Source organism: Abrus precatorius, unplaced genomic scaffold (assembly GCF_003935025.1).
Source record: "Abrus precatorius isolate BTA unplaced genomic scaffold, Abrus_2018 Scaffold8, whole genome shotgun sequence".
Lineage (NCBI taxonomy): Eukaryota > Viridiplantae > Streptophyta > Magnoliopsida > Fabales > Fabaceae > Abrus > Abrus precatorius.
In genome coordinates, this window is record NW_020874428.1 from 3,487,298 (window position 1) to 3,500,792 (window position 13,495).

The following is a 13,495-nucleotide window of genomic DNA, read 5'->3' on the forward strand; positions in this document are numbered from 1 at the left end:
AATAAAATTATATTGTCAAAGGTAGCTTAAATATGATTAACACAAGTTGACATCATGTCAATTCTGATGGTTAATTATTTGACCATGAAAATGGAAGCAATGGAAAATAACTGCGGTGGTGACTCTTATTAGGAATATATCAAATCAAACCATCCACCTTCCCTCTACCTCTGTTTCTGGGAAGCCTCTTCGTACAGCTGTATTGAGGGTTATTTTTAGATGTCAACATTTTTCTGTCACATCTCTAACCCGCAAATTATATTTGCAATTTAACAATTTTTTATTTTACTCTTTTAGTCTTTTTTTAATTATATAATAATTTAATATTGAATTTTTTTTATTATCCATATTCTTTTCAATTTCTTAATCAATTATAAGAATAAAGAAAGTTTATGTAACATTAAAATAAAATATTAAACAAAATTATAGTTTTTTTTAAGGCCTGATTAAGATATTAAAAATGAGTTTTTTTTTATCAGAAAGTATTATTAATAATGTAATCATTATTTCTAATATATTAGAGAGAGTATAGTTTTTGATAATAAAAAAATATTATATTTATTAACTGATGTGTTTAGGACAATAATTAACAAGACTCTCTTGTAAAAATAGGATTTGTTTTTGTTAACATTTAGAGTTAATTTAAGATCTGTAAATGATAACTTTTATTAAAAATTATGTATTTCATTAAATAAAAATATAATAGTTATTTTATTTCAATAAAGTATTATTATCATTTTTTAAACTTGTTCTTAAAGTCTAAAATTAACATTTTTTTCTAAAAATATATTATAAAAAGATAGTATATAAACAGTATATTTATTTTCATGGCTTAGTTATAATAAATAATTACTATTATATTTAAGTGAAATATTTTTTACCATATATTATTATAAATGTTTCTACTTTTGTCATTTTATCATTTTATATATGAACTATTTATGCTTTCCTGTGTTTTTTTTTTTTTCTTATTTTTACGAAAAACATTTATGTGTTTAAGACTAAATAACCAGAATTTATATCAATAAGAAATTTAAAGTTAACGAGTAAAAAAATATAGAGAACATTTATAATAGAATTATTAATTCAAACTATTCAGTTGCCCAACGCAATACGTGCAGTGAACCTACGTGGTCAAGTTAAAAAAGAAAAGAAAAGAGTAAAGTTATTCAATTTTTAAAATGGCAGCTCAAACCCGAGTCTATTCTAATAGCAATCTTATACGAGCAGGTCTAAATAATAATAATAATTTATTATTATTATGTAGTAAAGCATGTTTATGCAAGTTCGATCCATACTAAACCTGTTCTTTTTTTAGAACTGAAAAATTGTTTATGGGTTAAATATATATAGCCTTTGTCTTTATCTTCATAAGCATTTTATTCCCTCATCCTTCTCACTCTAACCCTGCAACTCTACGCCGCTGTTTTCATTCACTATCATTGTTGAACCCCGTACAACAAAAGTTGATCCCAAAAATAAGCCACTTTATATCGTTTAAATAAAATTTTAAATTTAAATTTTTACATAAATAACAAATTTTCAGTACAAATGCGTAATCTAGATTAAATCCAAATTAAATTGAATAAAAAAAAAGAGAATCATCATTTATTAAAAGTAAATAAATTTTATTAAAAAATTGTATATTTATTACATTTAAATTATAACATTATAATAAATATATTTTTTAATAAAATATTATCCTTAACCCTATTTTTTCTTAATTAAAAGGATAATGTACCTTAGGTCGATTCAAGCTTCATATTAGACTTTACTTCTATCTCGCGTAGATCTTTAGTCGATAACACTCAAAATTTGTCAATTAATACTTCTATTTGATATTTTTTAAATTGAGAAAAATTACGTAACTCAACCAATTAATAAGGGAAATTATAATATTTAATGAAGGTATTATTTATTTTTTTTACATTTTTTGTATAATTATATCTTTAAAATGTGTTTAAAATTAAAAAATTAATTTTGAAATAAAGTATATAAATAAATATTTTAGGTTTAAATTAAGTAGAGAGTAAAATAGAACAAATATTTTATAAAGAGTAAAAGTGAACTTTAATAATTTTACAAAAATTAGAAGTGAATTAGAATATGATGTAAAATTTTGTTAGTTAAATCAGCCGTTAACAAAAATTGAATAACAACTAATTTTAAATATTTTATATTAATTAAGGATTAAAATTATATATATATATATGTATATATGTATATATTTATATATATATATATATATATAGAGAGAGAGAGAGAGAGAGAGAGAGAGAAATTTAAGAATGAATTTTGATAATTTTATAAAAATTTAAAATATATTTAATCAATTTTTTATTTTTCAAACCTTAAATTTAATAACCCAAATCTTATATTTTAAGGATATATTAAGACGAATCTAACCAATTTGTTCGATTTTGCAAACTCTTATATTAACATTCTATATTATAAATATTTTTACTTCAATTGTTTTTTTTTTTTTTTGGCTATTATTACTAATGCATATATTTTGTCTTTCAAATTCTAATTTACTACAATTTAGTTATTAGACTTTTTCAATTGCAATAATCAAGTTCTTTCATTTAGGGGTGGATCTGTAAAATGTTCAAAGGAAAGATGAGATTTAAAATAAATACACTTTAACTTTATTCCATTTTTTTACGTACTTTTATCTTCAATTGATACAAACGTTTAAAAAGTTCACTAAAAATATAAAAGTATTGTAAATGTATAATTTTATTTACTCATCAAAGATTTTCCTTATGTGGAATAGAACTACCTTCAAAACGTATTAATGGAATGCTGTGTATTTATATGAATTGGGAGCAGGTGCTGCTCTGAAGGGGAGTTCTATAGTACCCTCTTAACAAAGAAATTTGAGGAGACAGAGAACTTGCTCCTTGGACACTATTATTTGCTCGGTTAATCTAAAGTGGTACGCATATAAACAAGTTTAAAACTCCTAAACACTACTAGGAAAAATTTTAAATGGTAACCCACGCTGAGACCAACCTCTATAAGGTGATTATCAAATTTCTCTTGGAACATTGAAAATTCATGTGTTACAGCAGTTTGCCAGTTTCACCTGTATAAACAATTTTATTTTAATTTTTTTGTGCGTGTTTACGAACAATCACAATCCGTCAGTCTAAAATACCAAGTATAACTAAACTATGTTGTCTCTAATTCCTAGTTCCATCATATCCACGGCAGGCTTCAAATGATGTGTTATTTACGGGTTTCTCTGGAAGAAACACAGAATGAACTACAAATTGTAACAAAATTGGATAGAAATTAGAAAGCAGAGCAATTAAGAATCAAAACATTTTCATCAGTGACTAATATATCATTACATTATTTATAATAATTTCACAAACCACTACAAAGCAACAAAATCATTGCAAAAAGAACACAACCAAACCAGAAAAACCTTATGGCACCACTCCCAAACTCATATTTAGTTCTTCAAGCTCAAGCAACCTTAACCTCAATAGTTTTTGGTTTCTTAGGTTGAGGAGGAGGCAACTTCTGAACAGTGACACTGAGAACCCCGTCTTGGCACACAGCAGAAATAGCATCAGTGTTAGCATTGTCAGGGAGCACGAACTTGCGCATGAATTTGCCAACCCTTCTTTCCATTCTCAAATACTTGGAACCTTCTCTCTCTTCCTCTCTCTTCCTCTCTCCGTTTATGAGAAGCACATTGTCATCTTCCAACTGAACCTTTATGTCCTCTGATTTCAAACCCGGCATGTCGATCACGAACACGTAAGAATTCGGAGACTCCTTCACATCCGCAGGGGTTGTAGCCATCGCCTTCGCATCTCTGACGTATGTTCTGGTCGGAGCATTGTGTGTTTTGTCCCCTGCAGCGTCGTCTGGAAAGTCCATCACATGCTGCAGCGCGTGAAACAACGGAGACTCCAAACCCACCACCCTGAAATCCATGACTTCGGAATAATCAAAATTGCTCAAAGTAGCCTTTGTTTGCACTTGGATTCTGTTTTGAGGATGTTCTTGTGTAGGTGGAAGGGGTGGGAATGGGTATTTAAATGGGGGACATAGATAGTTCTGGAAAGAAGTGGAAGTTTCTGGAGAAAACTATCGATATGCTGTTCCACCTCCAGCAGGTTCCATTACACGCGCCTTCTAAAGCTTCCTATCCTTCTTCTACAAACGTCCAGAATCTTCTTGTTAACAGGCAAGCAAAAAGGAATCTTAGCCATATTTTAAAATTTCTAAAATTTGAAAATATCCTGTTTCGACAAATTAATAGTTTAAAGAGAGAGATACAAAAAATTAATCGTATTTTTTTATATTTTAACTTATATGTAATTTTAATTGTTCATGTTTAAGTTTTTTATTTGTTTTAATTATGTCTTTATATTAAAAATTTATTTATAATTAACAATAATATGATAAAACCATGATATATTATTAATAGATATAAATTAATAACATATATAATATTTAAATAAAAATATTAAATAAAATATAATAAATAATTTTATTTAATTATTTAATATATTTTTAGTAAATTTCTATAAATCAACAATATATTATATGTTATTATATTTTATTAATTATTAATAATTTAATAAATAATTACAATTACATATACTAAAGTCACGTTCGAGCTATATATAAAGATTAAAAATGCAACTTAAAAAAATTGAATTGCAGAAAGTATTGTAAGAATATGTGTATGTTTATCAATAAATTATAAAATCGTGTTTACTGAAAATATAAAATATTAATTATAAAATGCTTATTTGATTAACTAATATTTTTTATTTTTAACGAATATATTTGATTCAGTCGACCAATAATTTATTATTAATGCTAACTGTGGACGAAATGGAAATTCGTTCAAATGCATCTGAACTCCATATCATCTTGTTTGGACCTGTTAGTCTTGGACCACCAACAAGTACATTCACACTGATCATTAACTCAATTATTTTATAATAAAGTTTTACTTTGGATAATTTTTTAAAATTTGGTCTTTAAATATGTTATTCTTTTTTATATTTCATCCTTATATATTTAAACTTTGTGAGGGAAGGATACCGAAACTTAATTTAAAGATTAAATTATATAAAATACGGCTTCTATTTTAAAAACAAACTACCCATGTTTTTTTTTTCTATTTCCTTTTTGCTGATGATCTATTATTACTCTCTCAGTTTTACATATAATTTTATAATTATCTGTCACCTAATTATATTAAAAAATTTAAACACTTTTAATAAAATTATATTTGAAAACATGTATATTAATATTAAATGAGAACTAATGTGGAAAAGAATGAGTTATTTATGGTAACGATGGTCCCATGAGCGTGGGATACTCTGCAGGCTGCAGCACTGTTCTTGGTACCCCTTGTATTGTGCTCTTGGTTTGCTGAACTTGGAGCCTCACCCACAGATAAGGAGTCTCAGTGTCAGTACGTCTACCCTTTAACAATGCCCAACAAAATCATTTTTAAAATAATTTATTTCTATTTTTTTTTAAAGTTCGTTTATATTAATCTTGGTTTGTTCTTAACATTATTTTTATTTTACGTTAATTTATCAAATTATTTACTCAAAATAAATTAATCCCAATTGATAAGGAATAAAATAGTTCTTCTTGTATCTTTCACAATAGAGACTAAAATATTATTTTAGTTTTCTAAATATATAAAACCGATCTTTATTAAGATTAAAGCTATATTGGAATAGATAATAACATAATTAAATAATTTTTAAATGATATTTTATGTGATATTTAATTATAAAATGTTCTTATAAATAATTTTATAATTCTTTTATGTAATTTTAAAGATAATTTTTATAATAACTTGTAATTTGAAAAGATATTTTATGCCTTTTTATATACCGTTAATTTTATATTAATAAATAGTAAAATTAATAATTTATTTAAAAATATAAATATTATTTAATTTTTAAGATATTAATAACTGTTAATTTGAAAATAACATACAATAGTAAGGGTAACAATGTTAAATATCAACTTGACAAATCCTACATTATTTTATAGATTAAAATAATATTTTATTCGGAGGCAAGTAGTGTTCACGTACTAAAATTATCTTTATCTATCAGATCACTGTTAATTATTAAATTCCCAATGCTAGAGGGGATGCGAAAACATGCACTTCTAAAATATTAATTTACACAGAGCCTTCGGTGGTCTCCTCGCAACTCTCAAAGACATATCTTAAAAAGCAAAAATGAAAATGATAGCTCTTTTCTTTCCTAAATTTAAAACAGAAAAACAAGTTTTGTTTTTATCTCACCGCCAATGGGGTAGCCTATTATACAATCTTAACTTTGATGAGTTAATTTTCTTCAGAGAGTAAAATCTGAAATACGTCATTCTTTTTTTTTAGAATTTTTAAAATTATATTTAATTTTAGGAGTTTTCAGAAAAGAATCACGATCATATTTTGTTGTTTTCTTTTATTTCCACGATGAGATGTAAGTATATTATCTTTAGACATTAATGACTTTATATTTAAAACCCACCAAACATTAATTTCCACACTTAATTTCTTCTGCGTCAAAAAAATTGTCAAACATTAATTACACAACTAATCGTTAAAGCTTGTTTCTCTAAATATAATCCTTATAAGATGAAGATTGATACGTTATTATGCACATAATAACTATACATTAACGATATTTATTTACAATAAAATATCAGTTTATTTTAACTACTTTATCATAACAATTCCAATTATTACTATTTTGTATGTTATAATACATTATTTTTCATATATTTTATTTTTAAAACTGAATAAATATTAAAAAATTAAAAGAACGAAACGCCAATAATATATATTTTAAAATTCACCAAAAAATACATCTTGATTCCGAAATTATCTTGAGTAATTTACTCATTACGCATTTAACTGTCTAGATTCTTAGCAGACATGCGTTTCAAGAACTCGTAGGTAGTAACCATGGTGGCTGCAGACAGAGACATTGAAGCCCACCTTGGTCCCAATCCTCTGTAACAACCCAAAATTCCACCTTCCCCCACCAAATTCTTAACCGTTTGCACAAAAGTCATTGGCCTCTTTCGTCCATTCTCGACCGAATCCAACACTTGCAACCTCGTCTTAATAGTATCAAGTGGCATAGTCACAATTGCTGAAACCCCACTCGCCATAACCGCACTCAACCCTTGCACACCCAAATTTACCTTGTAATCATCACCCACGCAACACCCAAAACCACCCCAAATGACCCTATGCACCATCGAATACGAAGCCCACCAAGCCGCGTTAGAAGGCGCGTAAGTCACAATGGACACCCCAAACCCCCTATAAAACCCTCTTAGCCCATCAACGCACAAAATTTTCTTGAAAGCATCGAAACCGTTTCTATAATGAAGACCGTGTGCAACGTTGTTTTTGTTGGTTCCTTGAACCATGAGTCTTTGGCTGACGACATCAACTGGGGTCCACACCAGTTGCGCAGCCATGGCAGAAGCGACCCCACCAGCGGCATTAGCTATGGCAGTGGCAGAGGCGTCGGAGAAACCCAAACGAACGGTGGCGGTGCCAACGTTGGTTTTGGTGACTTCGAGTGCTGACATGTAAAGCGCACGTGCGGGAATTGTTCCAATTAAGGAAGTGCCAAAACCTCTGTAGAAACCTCGGAAACCCTCGTAGCGCATGATAGCAGAGGACATGTTTCGGCAAGAGATTTTTGCTGAGGAGACTTGCTGACGCGTCTTCAACACGACAACGGGGTAGAGAGCTGCTGATAGAGCGGAGAATAAGGTTGCTCCGAGGAAGAAGAACTTTGATTTGTCGAGCATGTGCCAATTTATGTCTTCTGGGGCATGCAATTGGGCCTCTGAGATTGACGTTGCTGAAGCTGAATCTTCTTCGGTTGGACTCGAAATCATGTTGAAAGAGAGAGATACGCGCAGAAAGGGAAAGCGAAGCTGGGACGGGTGTGAGTGTTGGAGATGGTTAATAAAGGAAGGAGAAGAAGGAGAGAGAAATAGAAGACACGCGGGATGATGAATGTGAATTCGACACGTGTCTGTTTCTATTTGGTCTTTTCATTCTAAACGGATAAAACATTTTTTTACTTTGGATCTTTGTTAATAATATGAATAGTATTGTTAAATTTCATTTTAGTTTTTTAAAATATTTATTATTTTTTATTTTATAGATCATAAAATTTTAAATATAATTTTTATTATTCTTATTGATGTCTGATATTTATCTATATATTAAAAATAAAAAATAAATGTAGTAATATTAATAAATACTAATAATATATTTAATTTAATAAAAATATATTATCAGTATTACTACTAAGAAAACATGGGTGTTAAAAATTAGAAATATTTATTGTTTAACATTTTTTATTATGAAAAAAATATTATTTTTTATCATAAAATATTAAAAAAAAGTCTAATTTTATTAATAAAAAAGATTAAAAAAATAAATAGGATTAATAATGTGATTTAAAAAATAAAATGAGTATTAACTTTTTAGAAAAGTTATTATTACTTGAAAATATAAATTTTAAACAAAGGGAACATCTGAGTAATTAATTTGTTGAATAATTCATTGAAAATTAAAATTACTACAACGAGATGTATTATAATTAACAAAGTATTTTTAAATAATTTTAATTTTAAAAAGTAATGGTGGCAAAGTGTGATAGCTAGAGAGTAGTTCTAGTGAATTTGTTTTCTTTCTCATAAACTACTCTTATTTATAATATAAAATTTGATTGATTAAAATTTTTTAATATAGTATTTAATTTTTAATTTATTTTAATAAATTATATTATTAATTTCATGTCATAAGTATTTATATAAAAAATTATTATATAAATGTTTAATTAAGTTTTATATTTTATTATACTTTTAAGTTGTACATATTTTTATAAGATTTTTAAAAAGTTTTTTATTTTGGTAAAAAAAATTGTGTTTGATTATGAAATATAAGAGTTACAATTTTTTGTTTGATTTGTAAAACAGTATTTGTATATTTAAGGTGTGAATAAAATATTAATTTCATTAGCTTTAATTTTAGATTTAAGTTGAATTATGTAAAAGTAATAAATTTTATTTAAAAAATATAATTATTACATCAGAATAAAAATTTTAATAACATTATTTTAATAAAAATGTTATTTTTAAGTTCTTAAACTCGATAATAAGATTTTAGATTAAAAAATTAAATAAAATATAATTTATTATCTTGTATTTAAAATTAACTGTCAAAAAAAGTAATAATTGTTTTTTGAAAAATAAATATATTTTTAATGAATTATATATTTATTTCTTCTAAATAAAACTAGAAAGAATATTAAATGTAAAAAATTAATTTTATTCCTTAAAATTGAATATAATTTTTAAAATAAATTAAATATTTATTTCTTATAAATAAAATTATCATTATTATTTTGCATGAATCATAATCCAACAATTAAAAAAAATTTATAAAAACCTAATCATGTGAATTTGTTTATTATTATTAACGAACTAAATTAGTGTCAACTTTATTAGAAAAACAAACGAATGAGTGATTAAAGTTGCAATAGATATATTCACCTCTTGAGTGTTGAGTGTGGTGGGAAAGAAGGGGATGTGGCTTTTACGGTCATCAAAGGACATAACACATTATATAGCCTTTCAAAGGACATGCCTCTATGTTTGTTGTTCTTTCTGTCTATTTTCCGTTGTCTTTTCTCAAAGCAAAACCTCAACAACTCAGAATCAGATGTTTCTCTCCGTTCATCTTTATTCACCCTTCTAGTCTTCTTCTAGACTCTATTTCAAACATTGAATTCAAATTACACTTTGAAACTTTAATTTTTCTTTTTCCTTTTTAGAATTAAAATTAATTTAAAGTTATATAGTTTATATTTTAATAAATTTTCAGTCCTTATCTTTTATTTTTATTTTAAATCTCTATTTTTTGTTCTTTTGTGGTCTTTTGTCTTTATCGATTGTTTTTAGTTCTTACTCTCTTTTTTTCTTACTTTTACTTTTAGTTCTTATTTATTTATTTTAGTCTCTTATTAGTTTATAATATGCAAAAATAAACAAGGATTAAAAATAAAAAATTGTAGAAATTGAAAAAAAAAAAAACTAAAAATAAAAAAGAATTAAAGGCAAAGACAATAACTAAAACCAAAAGAAAAAAATTGAGACTAAAAAGTTATTTAAACCAATAATATATGTTTGAATAATGAAAATATAGAGGTAAAATTTGAATTTAAAGTCAATTTTATCGTTTAGGTAATCCAAATAAATAAATATTATTTTATACATCTTATTAAAAACTCATTTAATGTACTACAATTAAATAGTGTAAAAATTTGTATTATTATTAATTAAATTTTAATTAGTTTAGGTAATCATAACATCTACACTTACGAATGAATATGGGTCAAATTGATACTCTTAATTGAAAATAGAAGAATAATTAATTGATTAAAAAAATCATTTCTTAATTCTTGTAAAAATGTTAAATTGACAAATAAAATATAAAGAGAGTATTATTCTTTTTAAAATATTCATTTGAGAAAGAAAAATAAACCACAAATTTGAATTTAATTGACATAAAGTAATTAAATTTTATTACTACCTAACCCAAATTTTTTAACGTAATGCTTCAGGTTGGATCTACTTCGTCGGCTCACACGAACTTACCTTTTTTGTTTTTAACGCCAAAGACATCTATTAATCAACAGGTTTTTATGTTCGCATCAAAAATAGTTTTTAATCAATAGTTAAACGAATAATTTTTCAAACAAAAAGATTATCAAATTGAGTACATTTTATTTTAATAAATTATTTTTCTAAGCTTAATTAAAAGTTAAACTCATGTCAACATACTTGTAAAATTCATTAATCTGCCAACAGTGCTAGACTTTGTTGATTTAAAGGAGGAGTAACACGCTCACACAAATTTACTTGATAAAAACATTAAAAAAATAATTTTTTATGTAATAATTAAAAAATATATATAAACATAAAGAATAGAAAGACTTTGAATTAATCTTAAAATAAATCGAAATACAAATTTAGTAAAGCGACAACGGGCGATGTCAGAATCTTATGAACTGACATATGTAATGAAACAGAAAAGAGGCAGCATGGGTTTACGAATGAAACGCAGCAAAAGAGTGGTGTCGTTTATGAAACCAAGGGGCTAACTAATAAAACCGGCAACGAAATAACTAACGTGTGCTGTGCCTGTGTACCCCTTTCTGTGGATCAGACACAACCAATGACCCTTTTTCTGTCAGAATGAATTAATAGTTTTTAAGTTATGTGAACAATTTTATTTTTTGTCATACAATTCTTTCAGTAAATTAATAATTTTGTCTCCTATGTTTTACATGTTAGTTAAGTCAGATTTTAAATTTTTAAAAAATGATATATTTGTAAACTAATTACGTAGTTATTTAAACTAATTTTTGTCATTATAATTTATTCATTATTATTAATAGATATGGAGACATAACACGTTAATTATTACGTGACTTATGTGATCTATATCCTTAAATTTTATAGTTTACATGATTTCCCACTCAGCTATATCCTGTGTTGACTGTTGTGATCTTTCTTCACCTCACTACTTTAACATGTGCCATAAAGCTAAATCATAGGATTAATATATTAAACATGACACTTTTATTCATTTTTCTCAAATTAATCAAATAAAAATTAAATTAGTATTTTTTAATTATTGGCATTACGTTATCGAAATGGATTAGTCTTTGATTTCAATAAAAAAAAAAATAGGCTCAATAAAATATAATTACACCTATTGTTAATTTTGTCTATTTAGTTTAGTTTATTTTAAACAAATTATTAACTATGTCAAACAAGCACTTCATCGGGTAAAAAAAAAAATCAAATATATGACTTGACTTTACAAAAACAGTTACCCTCTTATAGTGATTGACAAAGAAAAGTACGAAGAATTATCGAAAGCATTTTAAAATTTGAGTGATTAAAATGGTTGCATTAACCATTTCAAAGACTAAATTGGTCAATTTATCGATATTGATTGCACAGTGAGCACTGAATAGAAAAAGTGTTTTTCTAGGTGAAAAATAAATATAATTTTCCTATTTTTAAAAGTTGCAAATCACTTGATGGAAAGTGTAAAGGGGAGAAAGGAGTAATGCTACTTACTTTTGTCAGTCCTTTAATAGCTAACATGATTTTTAACGTGTTTATGACCATACGATATAAATAAATATTATGATTGTATAAAAAATATAAAAATATTTTTTCTAATAATTTTATTATTATTCTTAAATTAAAATTAAGGTTTCACCTGAATAAATTACACAATAAAAATTAACATTAAAAATCATTGATTATAAAAATGAAATTTAAATTTTGATTAAAAAAAACCTAAAACGCTACATTTAATTGGGGTTGTTTGTAGTTCAATTTAGATTTTTTTTTTAGCCAAAAAGTCATCATATTTGATCCTAAAAAGCAACTTGCAGTATAATTTTACCGTGTGGATGAATTCAATTATTTTAACTATTTTTATTATTTTTTTATGAGATAACACTATTTTTAGTCAGTAAATAAATAAAATTTTCTTAAGTCAACTGGAGATTCTATCAATACTAACTGTACTTTGCTTAAGGGAAATGGAGAGGATTGAAATGTAGTAGGTTTTAACATTTCCATGGTTTTGTTTAATTGAAATTCACGAATTAAATAGACATTTCAGCGTGAAATGAAGCCTTTTTTTTTCAGCTGCAATTTTTTTTTATTGTTTATTTAATTATTTCAAAATTTAAAAATATTTTATAGAAAAAATTCTAAAAAATAATAAAAAAATTTATAATAACACAAAAAAGATATAATAAAAAATTAAAAATTAAAAATTAATTTTTTTATGAAATACTATAAAATACTTTTTATATCATTCATTTATTTCTTTTTACTATCATTTTCACTCATTTAAACAAGTGAAAATAAATTTATTTATTTCTTCATCTAATTTTTATCTATTCAATTACTGTATTCTTTTTACTATTTTTTTATTTACATTCATTCCTATTTTATTTCTACTTATTTCACTTCTAAGTCAAACAAAACATTAAGGCTTTTAGAGAATATTTGACGTATTAGAGGTACACATGTCAGATTGTTTCAGCTCGTACCTATACCATAGATTAGCATCTTAAAACGTTTGAGTACATTATTAACGCAATACATTTAAAAAAAATTAATATTTGATCCTTTTTTTCTCTTTTTTTTTTTTTTTGGGTTAAGATTGCCTTTTTTTTTTAAACTTGTGCCGTTGTGCGCTATTTGACAAAGGGAGCAGGTTATTGCTGCACTCTCGACCAAAACAAAATTTCTGACAGAAAAAAAAAAAAAAAAAAAAAAACAACTAGAGCAGATTCTTCCTTCCTTTTACGTTTCACCAATTATTAACAAATGTTAGAACTTGTAGGAGAAAAGAATTACGTTA

At 25.6% G+C, this 13,495-nt stretch overlaps 2 protein-coding genes across 2 annotated transcripts; both read right to left on the reverse strand.

Annotated features, from left to right (window-relative positions):
• Nucleotides 1-2,495: 2,495 nt before the first annotated feature.
• Nucleotides 2,496-4,431, reverse strand: LOC113846341 (17.9 kDa class II heat shock protein-like). The gene has a single exon (XM_027474475.1). It carries the CDS (start codon nucleotides 3,949-3,951, stop codon nucleotides 3,475-3,477), a length of 477 nt encoding a protein of 158 aa, XP_027330276.1. The 5' UTR covers nucleotides 3,952-4,431; the 3' UTR covers nucleotides 2,496-3,474.
• Nucleotides 4,432-6,903: 2,472 nt separating this feature from the next.
• Nucleotides 6,904-7,923, reverse strand: LOC113847942 (solute carrier family 25 member 44-like). Its single transcript, XM_027477277.1, has one exon. It carries the CDS (start codon nucleotides 7,921-7,923, stop codon nucleotides 6,916-6,918), a length of 1,008 nt encoding a protein of 335 aa, XP_027333078.1. The 3' UTR covers nucleotides 6,904-6,915.
• Between the last annotated feature and the right edge of the window lie 5,572 nt (nucleotides 7,924-13,495).

What these genes read in the sequence shown, in the direction of transcription:
- LOC113846341 (XM_027474475.1), bottom strand. Translation starts at nt 3,951, where the DNA reads ATGGATTTCAGGGTGGTGGGTTTGGAGTCTCCGTTGTTTCACGCGCTG.
- LOC113847942 (XM_027477277.1), bottom strand. Translation starts at nt 7,923, where the DNA reads ATGATTTCGAGTCCAACCGAAGAAGATTCAGCTTCAGCAACGTCAATC.